The 27,245-nt window shown below is 52.3% G+C and overlaps 1 protein-coding gene and 1 pseudogene across 1 annotated transcript; both read right to left on the bottom strand.

Moving 5' to 3' along the window:
* Positions 1-387: 387 nt before the first annotated feature.
* LOC149913757 (uncharacterized) lies at positions 388-3,503 on the bottom strand (annotated as a pseudogene).
* SH3BP5L (SH3 binding domain protein 5 like) lies at positions 3,456-19,867 on the bottom strand. Its single transcript, XM_090129170.1, has 6 exons — positions 19,720-19,867; positions 18,249-18,311; positions 15,631-15,759; positions 11,049-11,210; positions 7,405-7,578; positions 3,456-4,085 (listed from the first exon to the last, which is right to left on the bottom strand). The coding sequence occupies exons 1-6, from the start codon at positions 19,831-19,833 to the stop codon at positions 3,705-3,707; spliced, it is 1,023 nt and encodes a 340-aa protein (XP_089985296.1). The 5' UTR covers positions 19,834-19,867; the 3' UTR covers positions 3,456-3,704.
* Between the last annotated feature and the right edge of the window lie 7,378 nt (positions 19,868-27,245).

Below are 27,245 nucleotides of genomic sequence, written 5' to 3'. Positions count from 1 at the left end.
TTGGGGTGAAAAATGGGGGATTTGGGGTGAAAAATGGGGGTTTTGGGGTCGTTTTGGGGTGAAAAATGGGGGGTTTGGGGTAGGGAAATGAGGTATTGTGGGGTTTTTGGGGTGAAAAATGGGGGATTTTGGGGTGAAAATGGGGGATTTGGGGTCATTTGGGGGTGAAAAATGGGGGATTTGGGGGATTTTGGGGTGAAAAATGGGGGTTTTGGGGTCGTTTTGGGGTGTAAAATGGGGGGGTTGGGGTGAAAAATGGGGGATTTGAGGGATTTTGGGGTGAAAAATGGGGGATTTGGGGCATTAAAAAGGGAGGATTTGAGGTTTTGGGGGGAAAAATGGGGGGATTTGGGGGCGAAAAATGGGGGTTTTCTTGGATTTGGGGGGATTTTGGGGTGGATTTGGGGGCTTTATGGGGATTTTGGGGTGAAAAATGGGGCTTTGGGGTCATTTTGGGGTGAAAAATGGGGGATTTGGGGCATTAAAATGGGAGGATTTGGGGCTTTTGTGGGGATTTGGGGGGATTTTAGGGTGAAAAATGGTGGTTTTGGGGGCAGGAAAATGGTGGATTTGGGGTTTTTTTTATGGGGATTCGGGTGATTTTGGGGTGAAAACTTGTGATTTGGGGAATCATTGATCCAAAAAAAAAATAACACCACCACTTTTCAATCTCAGAAATGGGTTAAAAAAAGGCAAATTTGGGGCTGGGAAGAACCAAGAATTCATTAAATTCATTTTTATTTCTTATCCTCACTTCATTCCGGGGCAGAAAAACCTCGAAATTCTCCCAAAATACCCCAAAAATCGTCTCAGTTTTGGGTTGGGGTGGATATAGGGGAAATATTTGGGGTTGGGGGGGGGGGACAGAATTGAGACCCCCACCCCAAAAATGGAAATGAATGGGGCTGCTCGAATCCAACAGGTTCTCATGGCCGCCCCAAATGGGGAGGATTTGGGGGGGAATAAACCTCAAAAGTGCCCGATTTTGGGGTTTTTTGACCCATTTTGGTCAATGGGAAGAAGGGAGACCCAACCAGTGCTTTTTTGGGGGATAAATCACCTCAAAAGTGCCCGATTTGGGGGTTTTTTGACCCATTTTGGCCAACGAAAAGATGGGAGGCCCAACTGGGGAGCGTTGGGGGGAAACACACCTCAAAAGTGCCCGATTTTGGGGTTTTTTGACCCATTTTGGGCAACGAGAAGATGGGAGGCCCAACTGGTAGTAGTGGGAGATCCAACGAGTGGGATTTGGGGGGAAAATACACCTCAAAAGTGCCCGATTTTGGGGTTTTTTGACCCATTTTGGGCAATGAGAAGATGGGAGGCCCAACTGGTAGTAGTGGGAGATCCAAAAGTGGGATTTTGGGGGGAAAATACACCTCAAAAATGCCCGATTTTGGGGTTTTTTGACCCATTTTGGTCAATGGGAAGAAGGGAGATCCAACCAGTGCTTTTTTGGGGGATAAAACACCTCAAAAGTGCCCGATTTTGGGGTTTTTTGACCCATTTTGGGCAATGAGAAGATGGGAGGCCCAACTGGGGGGGTTTGGGGGAAAAATACACCTCAAAAGTGCCCGATTTTGGGTTTTTTTGAGCCATTTTCGACAATGAGAAGATGGGAGACCCAACTGTTAGTAGTGGGAGATCCAACGAGTGGGATTTTGGGGGGAAACACACCTCAAAAGTGCCCGATTTTGGGGTTTTTTGCCCCATTTTGGCCAACGAAAAGATGGGAGATCCAACGAGTCTGATTTTGGGGAGAAACACACTTCAGAAGTGCCCGATTTTGGGGTTTTTTGACCCATTTTGGACAACGAGAAGATGGGAGGCCCAACTGGGGGAGTTTGGGGGGAAACACACCTCAAAAGTGCCCGATTTTGGGGTTTTTTGACCCATTTTGGCCAATGAGAAGATGGGAGGCCCAACTGGTAGTAGTGGGAGATCCAACGAGTGGGATTTGGGGGGGAAACACACCTCAAAAGTGCCCGATTTTGGGGTTTTTTGCCCCATTTTGACCAACGAGAAGATGGGAGACCCAAGTAATGTTGGGAGATCCAACGAGTGGGGTTTGGTGGGAAAACACACCTCAAAAGTGCCCAATTTTGGGGTTTTTTGCCCCATTTTGCCCAACCAGAAGACGGGAGAGCCAACCAGTGGCGTTCTGGGGAAAAACCACATTTTAGGATCGCCCGATTTTGGGGTTTTTTACCCATTTTTGGCCAATGAGAAGACGGGAGACCCAACCAGTGGCGTTCTGGGGAAAAAACACATTTTAGGAGTGCCTGATTTGGGGGTTTTTTGCCCCATTTTGACCAACGAGAAGATGGGAGACCCATGTAATGTTGGGAGATCCAACGAGTGGGGTTTGGTGGGAAAACATACCTCAAAAGTGCCCAATTTTGGGTTTTTTCACCCTTTTTTGCCCAACGAGAAGATGGGAAACCCAACTGGTAGCATTTGGGGGAAAACTACATTTTAGGATCGCCCGATTTTGGGGTTTTTTGCCCCATTTTGACCAACGAGAAGATGGGAGACCCAAGTAATGTTGGGACATCCAACGAGTGGGGTTTGGTGGGAAAACACACCTCAAAAGTGCCCAATTTTGGGTTTTTTCACTGTTTTTGCCCAACAAGAAGATGGGAGACCCAACCAGTGGCGTTCTGGGGAAAAACCACATTTTAGGATCGCCCGATTTTGGGGTTTTTTGCCCCATTTTGCCCAACCAGAAGACGGGAGACCCAACCAGTGGCGTTCTGGGGAAAAACCACATTTTAGGAGTGCCCGATTTTGGGTTTTTTGCCCCATTTTGACCAACGAGAGGATGGGAGACCCAAGTAATGTTGGCAGATCCAGCAAGTGGGGTTTGGTAGGAAAACACACCTCAAAAGTGCCCCATTTTGGGGTTTTTTACCCATTTTTGGCCAATGAGAAGATGGGAGACCCAACCAGTGGCGTTCTGGGGAAAAAACATATTTTAGGAGTGCCCAATTTGGGGGTTTTTTGCCCCATTTTGACCAATGAGAAGATGGGAGACACAAATAATGTTGGGAGATCCAACGAGTGGGGTTTGGTGGGAAAACACACCTCAAAAGTGCCCGATTTTGGGTTTTTTTGACCCATTTTGCCCAACCAGAAGACAGGAGACCCAACCAGTGATGTTCTGGGGAAAAACCACATTTTAGGATCGCCCGATTTTGACGTTTTTTGGCCCATTTTGACCAACGAGAAGATGGGAGACCCAAGTAATGTTGGGAGATCCAACGAGTGGGGTTTGGTGGGAAAACACACCTCAAAAGTGCCCGATTTTGGGTTTTTTTGACCCATTTTGCCCAACCAGAAGACGGGAGACCCAACCAGTGGCGTTCTGGGGAAAAACCACATTTTAGGATCGCCCGATTTTGGGGTTTTTTGCCCCATTTTGCCCAACCAGAAGACGGGAGACCCAACCAGTGGTGTTCTGGGGAAAAACCACATTTTAGGATCGCCCGATTTTGGGGTTTTTTTCACCCCATTTTTGGCCACTCAAGAGCCAGCACCTCCGGTAGAACGTTGACCAACCCAACCTCAACCCAACCAACGTTGGGTTCACCATCAAACCAAAGCCAGGCCCACCCATCTCCCTCATTGGCAGCACCGAGGGCCGCGTGTCCGTCCGTCCGTCCGTCCGTCCGGAAAAAGAAGGAAAAAGAAGGAAGAGCTGCTGATTAAAGGCTGATGCTTCGATGATGCCGGAATCGTCCTTTCCCACCCCGACTCCTCGCCGTCGTCGTTTCTTCCATCTCCTCACCTTGGAGGCTGCTGGAATCCGAAAGGCCGAGCAAATGTTCGACCGAATCGAATTTCTGAAGGTCGGAAGCGATGGTTTGAAGGCTCAAAACTGAAACTGAATCGGATGGGGGTCCTTCGGAGGCACCCCGGTGTGAGGATTCGGCGCCGACCGGCGAAGCGCGGCGGAGGACGAGGCGGTGGAGGCGACGGGCGTGGATCTGTTCACTGATTTGCTCCAAATTCCGGAGGGCTACGGAGTAACGGGTTTTGGCTTGGGCCACGCGATGCTCCAGGGCTGTCACCTTGGATTTGTGTTCCTTGGGAAGGATGGGATGGAGGGAGGTTAGAGGGGGGAGGAGAGGGGGATGGGGTTGGATGAGGTTGGGTGTGGTTAAAAATGGGGAAATTGGGGACATTCCAGCATTGGGGTTGGGCAAAGTTGGGTTGGGTCGGTTCCATCCTATGGGATGGGGTTAAAAATGGGGAAATTGGGGACATTCCATCCTTGGGGTTGGCCAACGTTGGGTTGGGTCGGTTCCATCCTATGGGATGGGGTTAAAAATGGGGAAATTGGGGACATTCCAGCATTGGGGTTGGAGGAATTTGGGTTGGGTTGGTTCCTTCCTATGGGATGGGGTCAAAAATGGGGAAATTGGGGATGTCCAAAGGTTGGGGTTGGACAAAGTTGGGTTGGGTCGGTTCCATCCTATGGGATGGGGTTAAAAATGGGGAAATTGGGGACATTCCATCATTGGGGTTGGGCAAAGTTGGGTTGGGTCGGTTCCATCCTATGGGATGGGGTTAAAAATGGGGAAATTGGGGACATTCCATCCTTGGGGTTGGGCAAAGTTGGGTTGGGTCGGTTCCATCCTATGGGATGGGGTTAAAAATGGGGAAATTGGGGACATTCCATCCTTGGGGTTGGCCAACGTTGGGTTGGGTCGGTTCCATCCTATGGGATGGGGTTAAAAATGGGGAAATTGGGGACATTCCAGCATTGGGGTTGGAGGAATTTGGGTTGGGTTGGTTCCTTCCTATGGGATGGGGTCAAAAATGGGGAAATTGGGGATGTCCAAAGGTTGGGGTTGGACAAAGTTGGGTTGGGTCGGTTCCATCCTATGGGATGGGGTTAAAAATGGGGAAATTGGGGACATTCCATCCTTGGGGTTGGGCAAAGTTGGGTTGGGTCGGTTCCATCCTATGGGATGGGGTTAAAAATGGGGAAATTGGGGACATTCCATCATTGGGGTTGGCCAACGTTGGGTTGGGTCGGTTCCATCCTATGGGATGGGGTTAAAAATGGGGAAATTGGGGACATTCCAGCATTGGGGTTGGAGGAATTTGGGTTGGGTTGGTTCCATCCTATGGGATGGGGTTAAAAATGGGGAAATTGGGGACATTCCATCATTGGGGTTGGTGTAATTTGGGTTGGGTTGGTTCCATCCTATGGGATGGGGTTAAAAATGGGGAAATTGGGGACATTCCATCATTGGGGTTGGTGGAATTTGGGTTGGGTTGGTTCCTTCCTATGGGATGGGGTCAAAAATGGGGAAATTGGGGACATTCCATCATTGGGGTTGGGCAAAGTTGGGTTGGGTCGATCCAATCCTATTGGATGGGGTTAAAAATGGGAAAACTGGGGACATTCCAGCATTGGGGTTGGCCAACGTTGGGTTGGGTCGATCCCATCCTATGGGATGGGGTTAAAAATGGGAAAACTGGGGACATTCCAGCATTGGGGTTGGTGGAATTTGGGTTGGGTCGGTTCCATCCCATGGGATGGGCTTAAAAATGGAGAAATTGGGGACATTCCATCATTGGGGTTGGACAAAGTTGGGTTGGGTCGATCCAATCCTATGGGATGGGGTTAAAAATGGGGAAATTGGGGACATTCCAGCATTGGGGTTGGAGGAATTTGGGTTGGGTTGGTTCCATCCATTGGGATGGGGTCAAAAATGGGGAAATTGGGGATGTCCAAAGGTTGGGGTTGGGCAAAGCTGGGTTGGGTCGGTTCCATCCCATGGGATGGGGTTAAAAATGGGGAAATTGGGGACATTCCATCATTGGGGTTGGTGGAATTTGGGTTGGGTTGGTTCCATCCATTGGGATGGGGTTAAAAAACACAAAATTGGGGACATTCCATCATTGGGGTTGGACAAAGTTGGGTTGGGTCGATCCCATCCATTGGGATGGGGTTAAAAATGGGGAAATTGGGGACATTCCATCATTGGGGTTGGACAAAGTTGGGTTGGGTCGATCCCATCCATTGGGATGGGGTTAAAAATGGGGAAATTGGGGACATTCCATCATTGGGGTCGGTGGAATTTGGGTTGGGTCAGTTCCATCCCATGGGATGGGGTCAGAAATGACAAAATTGGGGCCGTTGTCCCATCGGGATTGCACAAAATTCCGTAGAAAATCCCCATCCCAAAACTAAATGCATGAATCCCAAAGCGCCCCAGCCCCAAAAAGCACCAAAATCCCCCCAAATTACCCCAAAACCACCCTAATTTACACCCCAAAAACAAATCCACGAATCCCAGCCCCAAAAAAGCACCGAAATCCCCCCGAAATTACCCCAAAACCACCTGAATTTACCCCAAAACCACCTGAATTCACCCCAAAACCCAAACCCACGAAAACCAGCCCCAAAAAAGCACCGAAATCCCCCCAAAATTACCCCAAAACCACCCGAATTTCCCCCAAAACCCGAATCCACGAATCCCAACGTCTCCCAACCCCAAATCAGCCCCCAATCCCTCCCAAAATTGCCCAAAACCACCCGAATTTCCCCCAAAACCCAAACCCACAAATCCCAGCCCCAAAAAAGCACCGAAATCCCCCGAAATTACACCAAAACCACCCGAATTCCACCCAAAAATCAAATCCAGGAATCTCAGCCCAAAATCTGCCCCCAAACTCCCCAGAATTTCCCCCAAAACCCAAACCCACGAATCCCAACGTCTCCCAACCCCAAATCTGCCCCCAAACCCTCCCAAAATTACCCAAATCCTCCCGAATTTCCCCCAAAACCCAAACCCACGAATCCCAGCCCCAAAAAAGCACCGAAATCCCCCCAAATTACCCCAAAACCACCCGAATTCACCCCAAAAACGAAATCCATGAATCCCAACGTCTCCCAACCCCAAATCAGCCCCCAAACCCTCCCAAAATTAACCAAAACCACCCGAATTTCCCCCAAAGCCCAAACCCACGAAACCCAGACCCAAAAGAGCACCGAAATCCCCCCAAAATTACCCCAAAACCACCCGAATTTCCCCCAAAACCCAAACCCACGAATCCCAACGTCTCCCAACCCCAAATCAGCCCCCAAACCCTCCCAAAAGTGTCCCAAAACCACCCGAATTTTCCCCAAAACCCAAACCCACGAATCCCAGCCCCAAAAAAGCACCGAAATCCCCCAGAATTACCCCAAAACCACATGAATTTACCCCAAAAAAGAAATCCATGAATCCCAGTCCCAAAAAAGCACCGAAATCCCCCCAAAATTACCCCAAATCCACCCGAATTTCCCCCAAAACCCAAACCCACGAATCCCAGCCCCAAGAAAGCACTGAAATCCCCCAGAATTGCCCCAAATCCACCCGAATTTCCCCCAAAACCCAAAGGTCTCACCTCGAGGATTTGGTTGAACTGAGCCTTGAGCTCGAAGTAGGGTTTGCTTTTGACGATGACCCGTTTGAGGGTTTTTTGCAGGCCCTGCACTTTGGCCTCCGCCTGCTGGCACAGCCTGGTGACGCGGTGATGCTCGCGTTCGCTGCGCAGCCGTTCCTCTTCCGCCTCGTTCACCTGGTGGCCAACGGGATGGGTTTGGTGGCCACGGGGGGGGGTTAAATAAGGTCACCAGGTCATCTTCATGGCTATCAGGTCATCCTCATGGCCAACATCGCATCCCTATGGCCACCGTGAGGTCCTCATGGCCACCATCGCATCCCCATGGCCACCATCGCATCCTCATGGCCACCATCGCATCCCCATGGCCACCATCATATCCTCAGGGCCACCAGATCATCTTCATGGCCACCATCATATTCTCACGGCCACCATCACATCCCCATGGCCACCCTGAGGTCCTCATGGCCACCATCGCATCCCCATGGCCACCATCACGTCCCCATGGCCAACATCACGTCCCCATGGCCACCATTTCACTCCCATGGCCAGCAGGTCATCCTCATGGCCACCATCACATCCCCATGGCCACCATCACATTCCCATGGCCACCCTGAGGTCCTCATGGCCACCATCGCATCCCCATGGCCACCATCACATCCCCATGGCCACCATCGCATCCCCATGGCCACCAGGTCATCCTCATGGCCACCATCACATCCCCATGGCCACCATCACATCCCTATGGCCACCCTGAGGTCCTCATGACCACCATCACATTCCCATGGCCACCATCACGTCCCCATGGCCACCCTGAGGTCCTCATGGCCACCCTGAGGTCCTCATGGCCACCATCGCATCCCCATGGCCACCATCACATCCCCATGGCCACCGTGAGGTCCTCATGGCCACCATCGCATCCCCATGGCCACCATCGCATCCCCATGGCCACTATCGCATCCTCAGGGCCACCATCACATCCCCATGGCCACCATCACATCCCTATGGCCACCCTGAGGTCCCCATGGCCACCATTTCACTCCCATGGCCACCAGGTCATCCTCATGGCCAACATCGCATCCCCATGGCCACCAGGTCATCCTCATGGCCACCATCATATCCTCACGGCCACCATCACATCCCCATGGCCACCCTGAGGTCCTCATGGCCACCATCGCATCCCCATGGCCACCATCACATCCTCATGGCCACCCTGAGGTCCTCATGGCCACCATCACATCCTCAGGGCCACCAGGTCATCTTCATGGCCACCATCATATCCTGATGGCCAACATCACATCCCTATGGCCGCCACTTCACTCCTCAAGGCCACCATCACATCCTCAGGGCCACCAGCTCATCCTCATGGCCACCATCACATCCCCATGGCCACCATCACATCCCCATGGCCACCATCACATCCCCATGGCCACCATCACATCCTCATGGCCAACATCACATCCCCATGGCCACCATCTTGTCCCCACGGCCACCACCTCATCCCCATGGCCGCCATCTTGACCCCATGGCCACCACCTCATCCCCACGGCCACCACCTCATCCCCATGGCTGCCACCTCAATCCCATGGCCGCCATCTTGACCCCATGGCCACCACCTCATCCCCACAGCCACCATCTTGTCCCCATGGCCACCACCTCAGCCCCATGGCCGCCATCTTGACCCCACGGCCACCACCTCATCCCCACAGCCACCATCTTGTCCCCATGGCCACCACCTCATCCCCACGGCCGCCATCTTGACCCCATGGCCACCACCTCATCCCCACGGCTGCCATCTTGTCCCCATGGCCACCACCACATCCCCATGGCCGCCACCTCAATCCCATGGCCGCCATCTTGACCCCACGGCCGCCATCTTGACCCCACGGCCGCCATCTTGACCCCATGGCCACCACCTCAATCCCATGGCCGCCATCTTGACCCCATGGCCGCCATCTTGTCCCCATGGCCACCACCTCATCCCCACGGCCACCACCTCATCCCCACGGCCGCCATCTTGACCCCACGGCCGCCATCTTGACCCCACGGCCACCATCTTGACCCCATGGCCACCACCTCAATCCCATGGCCGCCATCTTGACCCCATGGCCACCACCTCATCCCCACGGCCACCACCTCATCCCCACGGCTGCCATCTTGACCCCACGGCCGCCATCTTGACCCCATGGCCACCACCTCAATCCCATGGCCGCCATCTTGTCCCCATGGCTACCAACTCATCCCGATGCCCACCATCTTGTCCCCACGGCCACCACCTCATCCCCACGGCCACCATCCTGTCCCCATGGCCACCACCTCATCCCCACGGCCACCACCTCATCCCCACAGCCACCATCTTGTCTCCATGGCCACCACCTCATCCCCATGGCCACCACCTCATCCCCATGGCCGCCATCTTGACCCCATGGCCACCACCTCAACCCCACGGCCGCCATCTTGACCCCATGGCCACCACCACATCCCCACGGCCGCCATCTTGACCCCACGGCCACCATCTTGACCCCATGGCCACCACCTCAATCCCATGGCCGCCATCTTGACCCCATGGCCACCACCTCATCCCCACGGCCACCACCTCATCCCCACGGCTGCCATCTTGACCCCACGGCCGCCATCTTGACCCCATGGCCACCACCTCAATCCCATGGCCGCCATCTTGTCCCCATGGCTACCAACTCATCCCGATGCCCACCATCTTGTCCCCACGGCCACCACCTCATCCCCACGGCCACCATCCTGTCCCCATGGCCACCACCTCATCCCCACGGCCACCACCTCATCCCCACAGCCACCATCTTGTCTCCATGGCCACCACCTCATCCCCATGGCCACCACCTCATCCCCATGGCCGCCATCTTGACCCCATGGCCACCACCTCAACCCCACGGCCGCCATCTTGACCCCATGGCCACCACCACATCCCCACGGCCGCCATCTTGACCCCACGGCCGCCATCTTGACCCCATGGCCACCACCTCAATCCCATGGCCGCCATCTTGACCCCATGGCCGCCATCTTGTCCCCATGGCCACCACCTCATCCCCACGGCCACCACCTCATCCCCACGGCCGCCATCTTGACCCCACGGCCGCCATCTTGACCCCACGGCCACCATCTTGACCCCATGGCCACCACCTCATCCCCACGGCTGCCATCTTGTCCCCATGGCCACCACCACATCCCCACGGCCGCCATCTTGACCCCATGGCCACCACCTCAACCCCATGGCCGCCATCTTGACCCCATGGCAACCACCTCATCCCGATGCCCACCATCTTGTCCCCACAGCCACCACCTCATCCCCACGGCCGCCATCTTGACCCCACGGCCGCCATCTTGACCCCATGGCCACCACCTCAATCCCATGGCCGCCATCTTGACCCCATGGCCGCCATCTTGACCCCATGGCCACCACCTCAATCCCATGGCCGCCATCTTGACCCCACGGCCGCCATCTTGACCCCATGGCCACCACCTCAATCCCATGGCCGCCATCTTGACCCCATGGCCGCCATCTTGACCCCATGGCCACCACCTCATCCCCATGGCCACCACCTCCCCCCCAGCGGCCACCCCCAAACCCCAACCCCATACCCCCCACCCCCAATCCCCCCATCCCCCCCCACCTTGGCGGTGGCGTGGTTGAGCATCTCCTGCCACGTTGGGTCCAGGCGGTTTCGGTCGGCCATGACGCCCTGCTCGGCCACGAAAACCATTTCCCTGGCGGCGTTGTGCATGCTGACCGCCCGCTCGTACCTCAGAGCAGCCCTCTGCGTCTCCTGCTGGGCCTGTGGGGTCGAGCCCAACCCCATAGGGTCAACCCCGGCCCTATAGGATCAACCCCAGCCCCATAAGATTGACCCCGGCCCCATAGGGTCGACCCCGGCCCCATAAAGTCATCCCCGGCCCCATAGGGTCGACCCCAGTCCCATAGGATCAACCCCGGCCCTATAGGGTCATCCCCAGTCCCATAGGATCAACCCCAGCCCCATAAAGTCATCCCCGGCCCCATAGGGTCGACCCCAGTCCCATAGGGTCGACTACGGCCCCATAGGGTCGTCCCCAACCCTGTAGAGTCAACCCCAGTCCCATAGGGTCAACCCCGTCCCCGTAGGGTCGTCCCCAACCCTGTAGAGTCAACCCCAGTCCCATAGGGTCAACCCAGGCCCCATAGGGTCAACCCCGGCCCTATAGGATTGACCCCGGCCCCATAGGGTCGACCTCACCCCATACAATCATCCACATCCCATAGGATCATCCCCATTCCATAGGGTCGCCTCTCAATCCCATAGGGTCATCCCCAGCCCTATAGGGTCATCCCCAGTCCCATAGGGTCAACCCCAGCCCCATAAAGTCATCCCCGGCCCCATAGGGTCGACCCCAGCCCCATAGGGTCGACTACGGCCCCGTAGGGTCGTCCCCAACCCCGTAGGGTCGACCCCAGTCCCACAGGGTCAACCCCGGCCCCATAGGATCAACCCAGGCCCTATAGGATTGACCCCGGCCTCATAGGGCCGACCTTACCCCATACGATCGCCTCCCAACCCCATAGGGTCATCCCCAGCCTCATAGGGTCGACCCCGGCTCCGTAGGGTCAACCCCGGCCCCATAGGGTCAACCCCGGCCCTATAGGATCGACCCCGGCCCCATATGGTCGACCTCACCCCATACAATCATAAACATCCCATAGGATCATCCCCATTCCATAGAATCGCCTCTCAACCCCATAGGGTCATCCCCAGCCCCATAGGGTCGACCCCAGTCCCATAGGATCAACCCCGGCCCTATAGGGTCATCCCCAGTCCCATAGGGTCAACCCCAGCCCCATAAATTCATCCCCGGCCCCATAGGGTCGACCCCAGCCCCATAGAGTCAACCCCAGTCCCATAGGGTCAACCCTGGCCCCATAGGGTCGTCCCCAACCCTGCAGAGTCAACCCCAGTCCCATAGGATCAACCCCAGCCCTATAGGATCGACCCCGGCCCCATAGGGTCGACCTCACCCCATACAATCATCCACATCCCATAGGATCATGCCCATTCCATAGAATCGCCTCTCAACCCCATAGGGTCACCCCCAGCCCCATAGGGTCGACCCCGGCCCCGTAGGGTCGTCCCCAACCCCGTAGAGTCAACCCCAGTCCCATAGGGTCAACCCCAGTCCCATAGGATCAACCCCGGCCCTATAGGATCAGCCCCGGCCCCATAGGGTCGACCTCACCCCATACAATCATCCACATCCCATAGGATCATGCCCATTCCATAGGACCGCCTCACAACACTATAGCATTGTCCCCAACCCCATAGGATTGACCCTGGCCCTATAGGATCGACCCCAGTCCCATAGGGTCGACCCCGGCCCTATAGGATCGACCCCGGCCCCATAGGGTCGACCTCACCCCATACGATCGCCTCCCAACCCCATAGGGTCATCCCCAACCCCATAGGGTCAACCCCAACCCCATAGGGTCGATCCCAACCCCATAGGGTCATCCATACCCCATAAGAACATCTCCCAACCCCATACAATCTCCCCCACCCCATAGGATCATCCCTCCCCCATAGGATCATCCCTCCCCCATAGGATCACCCCCCAACCCCACAGAATCACCCTATAGGGACTCCCCACCCCATAGGACGACCCCAAAACCACTCACCTCCTTGGCCAGGCGCCATGCCCTCGATTCCCCGGCCATATAGGGTCATCCCCGGCCCCATAGGATGGTCCCCAAACCCATAGGTTTGACCCCGGCCCCATAGGGTCATCCCCAGCCCCATAGGGTTGATCTCAATCCCATAGGGTCGACCCCAACCCCATAGGGTCGACCGCAACCCCATAGGGTCAACTTCCAATCCCATAGGGTCATCCCCACCCCATAAGATCGTCTCCCAACCCCATACAATCTCCCCCACCCCATAGGATCATCCCTACCCCATAGGATCATCCCTCCCCCATAGGATCACCCCCCAACCCCACAGAATCACCCTATAGGGACTCCCCACCCCATAGGATGACCCCAAAACCCCTCACCTCCTTGGCCAGGCGCCGTGCCCTCGATTCCTGGCCCCATAGGGTCATCCCTGGCCCCATAGGGTCGTCCCCAACCCCATAGGGTCAACCCCGGCCCCGTAGGGTCGATCCCAGTCCCATAGGGTCAACCCCAACCCCATAGGGTCATCCCCACCCCATAAGATCGTCTCCCAACCCCATACAATCTCCCCCACCCCATAGAATCATCCCTACCCCATAGGATCATCCCTCCCCCATAGGATCACCCCCCAACCCCACAGAATCACCCTATAGGGACTCCCCACCCCATAGGACGACCCCAAAACCCCTCACCTCCTTGGCCAGGCGCCGTGCCCTCGATTCCCCGGCCCCATAGGGTCATCCCTGGCCCCATAGGATCTACCCCAGCCCCATAGGGTCGACCCCGGCCCTATAGGGTCTACCCCAACCCCATAGGAACTACCCCAGCCCCATAGGGTCGACCCCAGCCCCATAGGGTCGACCCCAGCCCCATAAGAACGTCTCCCACCCCATAAGATCATCTCCCAAACCCATACAATCTCCCCCACCCCATAGGATCATCCCTACTGCATAGGATCATCCCTACCCCATAGGATCATCCCTACCCCATAGGATCATCCGCATCGCATAGGATCACCCCCCAACCCCACAGAATCACCCTATAGGGACTCCCCACCCCATAGGACGACCCCAAAACCCCTCACCTCCTTGGCCAGGCGCCGTGCCCTCGATTCCTGGCCCCATAGGGTCATCCCTGGCCCCATAGGGTCGTCCCCAACCCCATAGGGTCAACCCCGGCCCCGTAGGGTCGATCCCAGTCCCATAGGGTCGACCCCAACCCCATAGGGTCATCCATACCCCATAAGAACATCTCCCAACCCCATACAATCTCCCCCACCCCATAGAATCATCCCTACCCCATAGAATCATCCCTACCCCATAGGATAACCCCCCAACCCCACAGAATCACCCTATAGGGACTCCCCACCCCATAGGGTGACCCTAAAACCCCTCACCTCCTTGGCCAGGCGCAGTGCCCTCGATTCCCCGGCCCTATAGGGTCATCCCTGGCCCCATAGGGTCGTCCCCAACCCCATAGGGTCGACCCCGGCCCCGTAGGGTCGATCCCAGTCCCATAGGGTCGACCCCAACCCCATAGGGTCATCCTCACCCCATAAGAACGTCTCCCACCCCATAAGATCGTCTCCCAACCCCATACAATCTCCCCCACCCCATAGAATCATCCCTACCCCATAGGATCACCCCCCAACCCCACAGAATCACCCTATAGGGACTCCCCACCCCATAGGGTGACCCCAAAACCCCTCACCTCCTTGGCCAGGCACCGTGCCCTCGATTCCTGGCCCCATAGGGTCATCCCCAGCCCCATAGGGTCGTCCCCAACCCCATAGGGTCAACCCCGGCCCCGTAGGGTCGATCCCAGCCCCATAGGGTCGTCCCCAACCCCATAGGGTCAACCCCGGCCCCGTAGGGTCATCCCCAGCCCCATAGGGTCGACCCCGGCCCCGTAGGGTCATCCCCAGCCCCATAGGGTCGATCTCAATCCCATAGGGTCGACCCCAACCCCATAGGGTCGACCGCAACCCCATAGGGTCAACTTCCAACCCCATAGGGTCATCCCCACCCCATAAGATCGTCTCCCAACCCCATACAATCTCCCCCACCCCATAGGATCATCCCTACCCCATAGGATCACCCCCCAACCCCACAGAATCACCCTATAGGGACTCCCCACCCCATAGGATGACCCCAAAAACCCCTCACCTCCTTGGCCAGGCGCCGTGCCCTCGATTCCCCGGCCCCATAGGGTCATCCCTGGCCCCATAGGATGGTCCCCAAACCCATAGGGTCGACCCCAGCCCTATAAGGTCGACCCCAGCCCCATAGGAACTACCCCAGCCCCATAGGGTCGACCCCAGCCCCATAGGGTCGACCGCAACCCCATAGGGTCAACTTCCAACCCCATAGGGTCATCCCCACCCCATAAGATCGTCTCCCAACCCCATACAATCTCCCCCACCCCATAGGATCATCCCTACCCCATAGGATCATCCGCATCGCATAGGATCATCCCTACCCCATAGGATCATCTCCCAACCCCACAAAGTCACCCTATAGGGACTCCCCACCCCATAGGACGACCCCAAAACCCCTCACCTCCTTGGCCAGGCGCCGTGCCTCGTAATAGGGCCGCGCTTTTTCGATGCAGGCGCCCAGCTGAGATCCCTGAGCGTTCAGCTTCCGGGCCGACTCCGATAGGATCCGCCGGTACGCCGTGCGGGCGTCCTATGGGGTGGCCAAAAAAAGACCCCAAAAAGAATTTATAGGGTCCTGGTACCACAAAGCGGGGTTTGGGGGGTTCTCGGAAACAATAGGATGGGATTTGGGGTCTTTGTTCCCAACTGGAAGGGATTTGGGGTCTTTGTTCCCAACTGGAAGGGATTTGGGGTCAACTTTTCTCAACTGGAGGGGATTTGGGGTCTTCGTTCCCAACAAGAAGGGATTTGGGGTCAACTTTTCCCAACTGGAAGGGATTTGGGGTCTTCATTCCAAACTGGAAGGGATTTGGGGTCAACAATTCCCAGCTGGAAGGGATTTGGGGTCAACATTTCCCTACTAGAAGGGATTTGGGGTGTTTGTTTCAAACTAGAAAGGATTTGGGGTCAATGTTTCAAAATGGAAGGGATTTGGGGTCAATGTTTCCCAACTGGAAGGGATTTGGGGTCTTCATTCCAAACTGGAAGGGATTTGGGGTCAACTTTTCCCAACTGGAAGGGATTTGGGGTCAACGTTTCCAGCTGGAAGGGATTTGGGGTCTCTGTTCCCAACTGGAAGGGATTTGGGGTCTTCGTTCCCAATAAGAAGGGATTTGGGGTCAACTTTTTTCAATTGGAAGGGATTTGGGGTCAACATTTCCCTACTAGAAGGGATTTGGGGTCTTTGCTTCCCAACTGGAAGGGATTTGGGGTCATCGTTGCCAACGGGGGATCTTTCGGGCCTCTGTTCCCAAATAAAAATATGGGGTGGCCAACGAGGACCCCAAAAAGAACTTATGGGGTCCCGGTACCACAAAGGGGTTGTTTTGGGGGTTAAGGTAACAATAGGATGGGATTTGGGGTCATTGTTGCCAACTGGAAGGGATTTGGGGTCAACTTTTCTCAACTGGAAGGGATTTGGGGTCTTCATTCCAAACTAGAAAGGATTTGGGGTCAACATTTCCCTACTAGAAGGGATTTGGGGAGTTTGTTTCAAAGTAGAAAGGATTTGGGGTCAATGTTTCAAAATGGAAGGGATTTGGGGTCAATGTTTCCCAACTGGAAGGGATTTGGGGTCAACATTTCCCTACTGGAAGGGATTTGGGGTCAACGTTTTCCTACTGGAAGGGATTTGGGGTCTTCATTTCCCAACTGGAAGGGATTTGGGGTCTCTGTTCCCAACTGGAAGGGATTTGGGGTCTTCGTTCCCAACAAGAAGGGATTTGGGGTCAACTTTTCTCAACTGGAAGGGATTTGGGGTCAACGTTCCCAACTGGAAGGGATTTGGGGTCTTCACTCCCAACAAGAAGGGATTTGGGGTCTTCGTTCCCAACAAGAAAGGATTTGGGGTCTTTGTTTCCCAACTGGAAGGGATTTGGGGTCTTCATTCCCTACTGGAAGGGATTTGGGGTCAACAATTCCCAGCTGGAAGGGATTTGGGGTCAACAATTCCCAGCTGGAAGGGATTTGGGGTCAACGTTTCCCAACTGGAAGGGATTTGGGGTCTTTGCTTCCCAACTGGAAGGGATTTGGGGTCATTGTTGCCAACTGGAAGGGATTTGGGGTCTTCCTTCCCAGATGGGGGATCTTTGGGGTCTCTGTTCCCAAATAAAAATATGGGGTGGCCAACGAGGACCCCAAAAAGAACTTATGGGGTCCTGGTACCACAAAGGGGGGTTTGGGGGGTTCTCGGAAACAATAGGATGGGATTTGGGGTCTTCGTTCCCAACTGGAAGGGATTTGGGGTCAACTTTTCTCAACTGGAAGGGATTTGGGGTCTTCGTTCCCAACTGGAAGGGATTTGGGGTCTTCGTTCCCAACTGGAAGGGATTTGGGGTCAACTTTTCTCAACTGGAAGGGATTTGGGGTCTTCGTTCCCAACTGGAAGGGATTTGGGGTCAACTTTTCTCAACTGGAAGGGATTTGGGGTCAATGTTTCCCTACTGGAAGGGATTTGGGGTCAACGTTTCCAGCTGGAAGGGATTTGGGGTCAACGTTTCCCTACTGGAAGGGATTTGGGGTCTTCATTCCCAACTGGAGGGGATTTGGGGTCAACATTTCCCTAATGAAAAGGATTTGGGGTTTTCATTCCCAACTGGAATGAGATTGGGGTCAACGTTTCTCAATGCGGGATTTGAGGTCAACGTTTCCCAACTGTGGGGTTTTGGGGTCCCTATGGGGGAATTTTTGGGGTCTCTCCCAAAGCTGAGGAGTTTTGGGGTCTCTATGGGGGAATTTTGGGGTCCCTATGGGGGAATTTTTGCGGTCCCCTCAAGCTATGGGGTTTTGCGGTCCTATAGTAGCATTTTGGGGTCTCTATGGGGGAATTTTGGGGTCCCTATGGGGGAATCTTTAGGGTCTCCCTCAGCTGTGGGGTTTTGCGGTCCCTATGGTAGAATTTTGGGGTCCCTATGGGGAAATTTTTGGGGTCTCCCCCAGCTGTGGGGTTTTGGGGTCCCTATGGTGGAGTTTTTGGGGTCCCCTCCCATCTGTGGGGTTTTTTTTGGGGTCCCCACTCACATCCAGCTGCAGCTCTACGCGGTTGATTTCGGCGTTGGCCTCATTCAGGTGTTCCAACTCCTCCTGAAGACCCCAAAAAGGCCCCAAATGACCCCAAAAATGAGAGGGGTCACCCCCCCCCCCAACCCCAAATCCAAACGTACAACGAAGGACCCCAAACGCAGCCCCCAAAAAACCCAAATAAGAGACCCTAAAATGCCTCAAAACGCCCCCAAAAAGATCCCAAATCCCCCCCCATTAAAAAACCCAAATTATGGACCCCAAAACCCCTCAAAATGATCTAAAATCCCCTAAATTTTCCCCCAAAATCCTCCAAATTCACCTCAAAATCCCCCAAATTTGCCCCAAATTCACCTCAAAATCCCCTAAATTTCCCCTAAATCTGTAATAAAGGACACCAAGATGCCCCAAAATCCCCCAAATTTACCCCAAAATGCCACAAATTTGACCCCAAAACACCTCAAAATGCCCCAATTCACCCCAAATCTGCAACAAGTGACCCCCAAATCCCCTAATTCCCCCCCAAAAAATCCCAAATCCCACAAATTCATCCCAAAATCCCCCAAATTCACTCCATATCCACAACAAAAGACTCCAAAATCCCCCCAAATCCCCCAAATTTCACCTGAAATCCCCCAAAATGCCCCCAAATTCACAACAAAATCCCCCAAATTTTACCCTAATGCCCCAAAATCCCCCAAATTCACCCAAAAATCCCACAAATCCACCCCAAATTCACCCCAAAATCCCCCAAATCCACCCCCAAATCCCCCAAATTTCACCCTAAAATGCCCCCAAATCCCCCAAATTCACCCCAAAATCCCCCAAATTCACCCCCAAATCCACCCCAAAATCCCCCAAATTTTCACCCTAAAATGCCCCCAAATCCCCCAAATTTCAACCCAAATCCCCCAAATTTGACCCCAAAATGCCCCAAAATTTCCCCCCAAATGCCCCAAATTTGACCCCAAAATGCCCCAAAATGCCCCAAATTCACCCCAAAATCCCCCAAATTCACCCCAAATCCTTCAAATCCTCCCCAAAATCCCCAAAATTTCACCCTAAAATGCCCCAAATTCCCCCAATTTGACCCCAAAATCCCCCAAATTCACAAAATCCCCCAAATTCACCCCCAAATCCACCCCAAAATCCCCCAAATTTCTCCCTAAAATGCCCCAAAATCCCCCAAATTCACCCCAAAATCCCCCCAAATCCCCCAAATTCACCCAAAATCCCCAATTCACCTCCAAATCCCCCCCAAAATCCCCCAAATTTCACCCTAAAATGCCCCCAAATCCACAAAATCCCCCAAATTTCACCCTAAAATGCCCAAAAATCCCCCAAATTCACCCCAAAATCCCCCAAATTCCCCCCAAATCCACCCCAAAATCCCTCAAATTCACCCCAAAATCCCCCAAATTCCCCCCAAATCCACCCCAAAATCCCCCAAATCCACCCCAAAATCCCTCACCTGGATCCTGGGGTCCAACTCTTCCTCCTCCTCTTCTTCCTCTTCTTCCTCCCCCTCCCCTTTCGGGGGGGTTTTGGGTTCTTCCCCCCCCCCTTTTTGTTCCACGTCCCCCATTGACCCCCACCCCCCCCACCCACCCCCCCCCCAAGAAAAAAATTCAGCTCAAATTTTGCCCAAAAATCCAAGAATTGGACCCAAAAATCTCATAGAGGGGAGGGGGGGGGGAGGGAGGAGAGGGGGACATTTTTGGTTGGGGGGCTGCACAAAAAAAAAAGGGGGGGATTAGAGCAAAAAATTCCCCAAAATGACCCAAAATTCCATAAATTTCCCCCAAAATGACCCAAAATGTGCCCCAAATTCCCCCCAAAAGATCCAAAATGACCCAAATTTCACCCCAAAATGACCCAAATTTCACCTGAAATGACCCAAAATCCCACAAATTCCCCCCAAAATGACTCAAAATCCAATGAATCCCCTCCAAAATGACCCAAAACCCCAGAAATTCCCCCCAAAAAGACCCAAAATGACCCAAATTTCGTCCCAAAATGACTCAAAATACCACAAGTTCCCCCCAAAATGACCCAAATTTCACCCCAAATGACCCAAAATCCCCCAAATTCCCCCCAAAATGACCCAAAATGTGCCCCAAATTCCCCCCAAAAGACCCAAAATGACCCAAATTTCACCCCAAAATGACCCAAAATCCCCCAAAGTCCCCCCAAAATGACCCAAATTCCCCACTTTTCTCACAAAAATGCCCCAAATTCCCCCAAAAAGACCCAAAGTGACCCAAATTTCACCCCAAAATGACCCCAAATCCCACAAATTCCCCCCAAAATGACCCAAAATCCAATGAATCCCCTCCAAAATGACCCAAAACCCCAGAAATTCAACCCCAAATGACCCCAAATGACCCAAAACCCCTCAAATTCCCCCCAAAATGAACCCATAATGTGCCAAATTTCCCCCCAAAATGACCCAAAATCCCACAAATTCCCCCCAAATGACCCCAAATCCCACAAATTCCCCCCAGATTTCACCCCAAAATGACCCAAATTTGACCCCAAAATGACCCAAACTCCCCCAAACTCCCCCCAAAATGATCCAAATTCCCCACTTTTCTCCCCAAAATGCCCCAAATTTCCCCCCAAAAGACACAAAAAGACCCAAATTTCACCCCAAAATGACACAAAACCCCAGAAATTCAACCCCAAATGACCCCAAATAGCCCCAAATCCCCCAAAATTCCCCCCAAAAAATCCAAAAATACACAAATTTGACCCAAAATGACCCAAAATTCCCCAATTTTCTCCACAAAATGATCCTAAATCCCACAAATTCCAGCCAAAATGACCCCAAATTCCCCAAATGACCCAAAATCCACGAAAATTTCCCCAAAAAATCCGCCCCAATGTCCCAAAATTCCCAATTTTCACCCCAAAATGGCCCCAAATCCCCCCAAAATCCCCAAATTTCACCAAAATCCCCCAAATTTCAACCAAAATGACCCAAAATCCCCAATTTTTTCCCCAAAATGGCCCCAAATCCCACAATTTTACCCCAAATTTCCCCCCACATGTCCCCCAAATTTCCCAATTCTTCTCCCCCAAAAGGCCCAAAATCCCCAAATTTTCCCCCAAAATCCCCAAATTCTCCCCCAAAATCCCCAAATCCCCCCCAAAATCCCCAAATTACCCCTAAAATCCCCAAATTTCACCTCAAAATCCCACAAATTTCTCCCAAAATGACCCAAAATCCCCAACTTTTCCCGCAAAATGGCCCCAAATCCCACAATTTTACCCCAAATGTCCCCTTAAAATGTCCCCAAATTCCCTGATTTTCTCCCCCAAAACCCCCAAATCCCCCCCAAAATCCCCAAATTTTCCCCCAAAATCCCCAAATTCCATCAAAATCCCCCAAATTTCCCCCAAAATGACCCAAAATCCCCAAATTTCATCAAAATCCCCCAAATTTCCCCCACAATGACCCAAAATCCCCAAATTTCCCCCAAAATGACCCCAAATCCCCCAATTTTACCCCAAATTTCCCCCTAAAATGTCCCCAAATTCCCTGATTTTCTCCCCAAAAACCCCAAAATCCCCCCCAAAATCCCCAAATTTCACCAAAATTCCCCAAATTTCCCCCAAAATGACCCAAAATCCCCAATTTTTCCCCCAAAATGGCCCCAAATCCCCCAATTTACCCCCAAATTTCCCCCTAAAATGTCCCCAAATTCCCTGATTTTCTCCCCAAAAACCCCAAAATCCCCCCTAAAATCCCCAAATTTTCCCCCAAAATCCCCAAATTTCACCAAAATCCCCAATTTTTCCCCCAAAATGACCCCAAATCCCCAATTTTTTCCCCAAAATAGCCCCAAATCAACTATTTTACCCCCCCAAATTTTCCCCTAAAATGTCCCCAAATTCCCTGATTTTCTCCCCAAAAAGCCCCAAAATCCCCCCCAAAATCCCCAAATTTTCCCCCAAAATCCCCAAATTTCACCAAAATCCCCAAAATTTCCCCCAAAATGACCCAAAATCCCCAATTTTTCCCCCAAAATGGCCCCAAATCCCACAATTTTACCCCAAATTTCCCCCCACATGTCCCCCAAATTTCCCAATTCTTCTCCCCCAAAAGGCCCAAAATCCCCAAATTCTCCCCCAAAATCCCCAAATCCCCCCCAAAATCCCCAAATTTTCCCCCAAAATCCCCCAATCCCCCCCCAAAATCCCCAAATTACCCCTAAAATCCCCAAATTTCACCTCAAAATCCCACAAATTTCTCCCAAAATGACCCAAAATCCCCAATTTTTCCCGCAAAATGGCCCCAAATCCCACAATTTTACCCCAAATGTCACCTTATAATGTCCCCAAATTCCCTGATTTTCTCCCCAAAAAGCCCCAAAATCCCCCGAAAATCCCCAAATTTTCCCCCAAAATCCCCAAATTTCACCAAAACCCCCAAATTTCCCCCAAAATGACCCAAAATCCCCAAATTTCCCCCAAAATGACCCCAAATCCCCCAATTTACCCCCAAATTTGACCCCTAAAATGTCCCCAAATTCCCTGATTTTCTCCCCCAAAACCCCAAAATCCCCCCCAAAATCCCCAAATTTTCCCCCCAAATCCCCAAATTTCACCAAAATCCCCCAAATTTCCCCCAAATTCCCCCCAAAATGACCCAAAATTCCCCCAAATCCCCAATTTTCTCCCCCAAAATGAACCAAAATGACCCCAAATCCCACAATTTTACCCCCCAAATTTCTCCTCAAAATGTCCCCAAATTTCCCAATTTTTCTCCCCCAAAAGCCCCAAAATCCCCAAATTTCCCCCAAAATCCACAAATTTCACCAAAATCCCCCAAATTTCCCCCAAAATGACCCAAAATCCCCAATTTTCTCCGCCAAAATGACCCCAAATCCCACAATTTTACTCCCCGAATTTTCCCCTAAAATGCCCCCAAATTCCCCAGGTTTTCTCCCCCAAAATCCCAAAAAGCCCCAAAATCCCCACATTTTCCCCCAAAATCCCCAAATTTCACCAAAATCCCCCAAAATCCCCCCCAAAAAAACCCCAAATCCCCCAATTTTCCCCCCAAAAGCCCCAAAATCCCCCAAATTTCCCCCCAAACCGCTCAACTTTCTTCCCCCCAAACCCCTTAACCCCCCCAAACCCCTCAAATCCCCCCAAACCCCCCAAATTTACCCAAATTTCCCTTTTTTTACCCCATTTTCCCCCCCTCCCCCCCCCCCCCCTTCTGTTTACCTCCGCCACTGCGCCTCCGCTTCCCCCCACTCCTCCCACATCCGCCGGAAGCGGATGTGCCTCTCTCACCCGTCACTTCCGTTCCGTACAACATGGCGGCACCCACCTCCTCCTTATCACCGCCGCTTCTACGGACTTTCCGCCTTCCGGTTCGGCCTCGCCGCGGCACCGAGACCCCAAACCGACCCTCGCCCTCCCCCCCCCAACAGAAAAGACCCCCCCCGTTACCCCCGGAAGCTCCCCCCGTTTTCCCGTTGCCCTCAGGGAGCGCTGAGAGCGGAGCGGAAGTGGATCCGTGGGCGCCGCCATTTTGTCGGAGGCCGCCATCTTGCGCGGCCTGCTTCCAGTTCTGAGGGATTTTGGAGCATTTTGGGGCGATTTGGGGCATTTTGGGGGATTTTTAAGGGCGAGAAACGAGGGAGGTTGGGGTAACTGCGTGGATTATCGCGGAGTTCAACACAAACACGTGATTTATGGTGTTTTTTTTTTACTATTTTTACTATTTTTATTAAAAATGTCCATTGTTTATCATTTTTACCATTTTTTTCGTCATTTTTATCTTTTTTTCCCCATTTTTAATACATTTTCCCTTCTTTTCTTCTTTACTTTCCTTCCACTTCACTTTTTTTCCACTTTCTTTACCCGTTTTTTTTTCATTTATTTGTTTTCCCCATCCTGTTTTTAATGCATTTTCCCTTTTTTAGCATTTCTCATTTTTTGTTAGTTTTTCTTTTTTTTCTCATTTTCAATCTTTTTCCTCCTTTTTTCCTCCTTTTTTCCTCATTTTTTCCTCATTTTTCCTCCTTTTTCCTCCTTTTCCCTCCTTTTTCCCTCCTTTTTTCCTCATTTTTTCCTCTTTTTTTCCTCTTTTTTCCTCTTTTTTCCTCTTTTTTCCTCTTTTTTTCCTCTTTTTTTCCCTCTTTTTTCCGCTTTTTTTCCTCTTTTTTTCCTCTTTTTTTCCTCTTTCCCCCCCCCCCTTTTCCTCTTTTTTCCTCCTTTCTCCACTTTTTTCCTCCTTTCTCCACTTTTTTCCTCCTTTTTTACTTTTTTCCTCCTTTTCTCCCCTTTTCCTCCATTTTTCCTCCTTTTTTCCTTCCTTTTCCCCCTTTTCCCCCTTTTCCCCCTTTTTCCCCCCTTTTCCCCCCTTTTCCCCCTTTTTCCCCCTTTTCCCCCCGTTTTCCTTTTTCCCCCTTTTCCCCCTTTTTTCCTCCTTTTTTTCCTCCCCTTTTCCCCCTTTTTCCATTTCCCCCCTTTTCCCCCCTTTCCCCCTTTTTCCCCCTTTTGCCCTTTTCCCCCTTTTCCCCCTTTTTCCCCCTTTTTCCCTCTTTTTCCCCCTTTTTCCCTTTTTCCCCCTTTTATCCCCCTTTTATCCCCCCTTTTTCCCCCCTTTTTCCCCCTTTTTACATTTTTCCCCCTTTTCCCCCCTTTTCCCCTTTTTTTCCCCCCATTTTCCCCCTTTCCCCCCCTTTTTTCCCCCTATTTTCCCCCTTTTTTCCTCCTTTTTCCCTCCTTTCCCCCCCCCAATTCCTCCTTATTTGACCATCGCCAATGCAAAAACTCACCATTTCACCCCAAAATTGACCAAAAATGGGATCTTTTGGGGCTCAGAATGGACAATTTCGATCATTTCTGATGTTATTTGATGCCTTACATCCATTGTGACCCCAACCAACCCCCAAAGCTCCAGCAACAAAACCCCAACCTCAACCGCTCTACCGTTGACCATCGCCATCACAAAAACTCAACATTTCACCCCCAAATTGACCCCAAAACTCCATTTTTTCACCCCAAAAACCCCGACATCCCCCTCCCCTACCCCATATGCACCCTCTGATGCCTCCTCAACGCAGCACCCCCAGCGAATCCCTTCCCACACGTGGCACAGCAGTGAGAGTTGACCATCGTCATCGCAAAAACTCAACAATTCAACCCAAAATTGACCAAAAATGGTTTATTTTTGGGGTCAGAATGGGACTTTTTGATCATTTCTGACTCAACTCTGATCGGAAACTCAATGTTTGGTGCCTTACATCAACTGTGACCCCAACCAACCCCCAAAGCTCCAGCAACAAAACCCCAACCTCAACCGCTCTACTGTTGACCATCGCCATCCCAAAAACTCAACATTTCACCCCAAAATTGACCAAAAATGGGATCTTTTGGGGTCAGAATGGGACTTTTTGATCATTTCTGATGTTATTTGATGCCTTGCATCCATTGTGACCCCAACCAACCCCCAAAGCTCCAGCACCAAAACCTCAACCTCAACCGCTCTACCGTTGACCATCGCCATCGCAAAAACTCAACATTTCACCCCAAAATTGACCAAAAATGGGATCTTTTGGGGTCAGAATGGGACTTTTTGATCATTTCTGATGTTATTTGATGCCTTGCATCCATTGTGACCCCAACCAACCCCCAAAGCTCCAGCAACAAAACCTCAACCTCAACCGCTCAACCGTTGACCAACTTCTTCATCAAAACTCCACTTTTCACCCCCAAATTGACCCCAAAACTCCATTTTTTCACCCCAAAAACCCCCGCCTCCCCCTCCCCTACCCCATATACACCCTCTGATGCCTCCTCAACGCAGCACCCCCAGCGAATCCCTTCCCACCCGTGGCACAGCAGTGAGAGTTGGCCATCGTCATCGCAAAAACTCAACAATTCTAGCCCGAATCGACCAAAAATGGTTTATTTTTGGGGTCAGAATGGGACTTTTTGATCATTTCTGACTCAACTCTGATCGGAAACTCAATGTTTGGTGCCTTACATCAACTGTGACCCCAACCAACCCCCAAAGCTCCAGCACCAAAACCCCAACCTCAACCGCTCTACTGTTGACCATCGCCATCCCAAAAACTCAACATTTCACCCCAAAATTGACCAAAAATGGGATCTTTTGGGGTCAGAATGGGACTTTTTGATCATTTCTGATGTTATTTGATGCCTTGCATCCATTGTGACCCCAACCAACCCCCAAAGCTCCAGCACCAAAACCTCAACCTCAACCGCTCTACCGTTGACCATCGCCATCGCAAAAACTCAACATTTCACCCCAAAATTGACCAAAAATGGGATCTTTTGGGGTCAGAATGGGACTTTTTGATCATTTCTGATGTTATTTGATGCCTTACATCCATTGTGACCCCAACCAACCCCCAAAGCTCCAGCAACAAAACCTCAACCTCAACCGCTCAACCGTTGACCAACTTCTTCATCAAAACTCCACTTTTCACCCCCAAATTGACCCCAAAACTCCATTTTTTCACCCCAAAAACCCCCGCCTCCCCCTCCCCTACCCCATATGCACCCTCTGATGCCTCCTCAACGCAGCACCCCCAGCGAATCCCTTCCCACCCGTGGCACAGCAGTGAGAGTTGGCCATCGTCATCGCAAAAACTCAACAATTCTAGCCCGAATCGACCAAAAATGGTTTATTTTTGGGGTCAGAATGGGACTTTTTGATCATTTCTGACTCAACTCTGATCGGAAACTCAATGTTTGGTGCCTTACATCAACTGTGACCCCAACCAACCCCCAAAGCTCCAGCAACAAAACCCCAACCTCAACCGCTCTACTGTTGACCATCGCCATCCCAAAAACTCAACATTTCACCCCAAAATTGACCAAAAATGGGATCTTTTGGGGTCAGAATGGGACTTTTTGATCATTTCTGATGTTATTTGATGCCTTGCATCCATTGTGACCCCAACCAACCCCCAAAGCTCCAGCACCAAAACCTCAACCTCAACCGCTCTA

This window comes from Phasianus colchicus, chromosome 35 (genome assembly GCF_987193195.1).
Source record: "Phasianus colchicus chromosome 35, bPhaCol1.hap1.1, whole genome shotgun sequence".
In the NCBI taxonomy this organism is placed as follows: domain Eukaryota; kingdom Metazoa; phylum Chordata; class Aves; order Galliformes; family Phasianidae; genus Phasianus; species Phasianus colchicus.
Note: the sequence above shows the minus strand (reverse complement) of the source record. Positions and strands in the feature narration are given on the sequence as shown.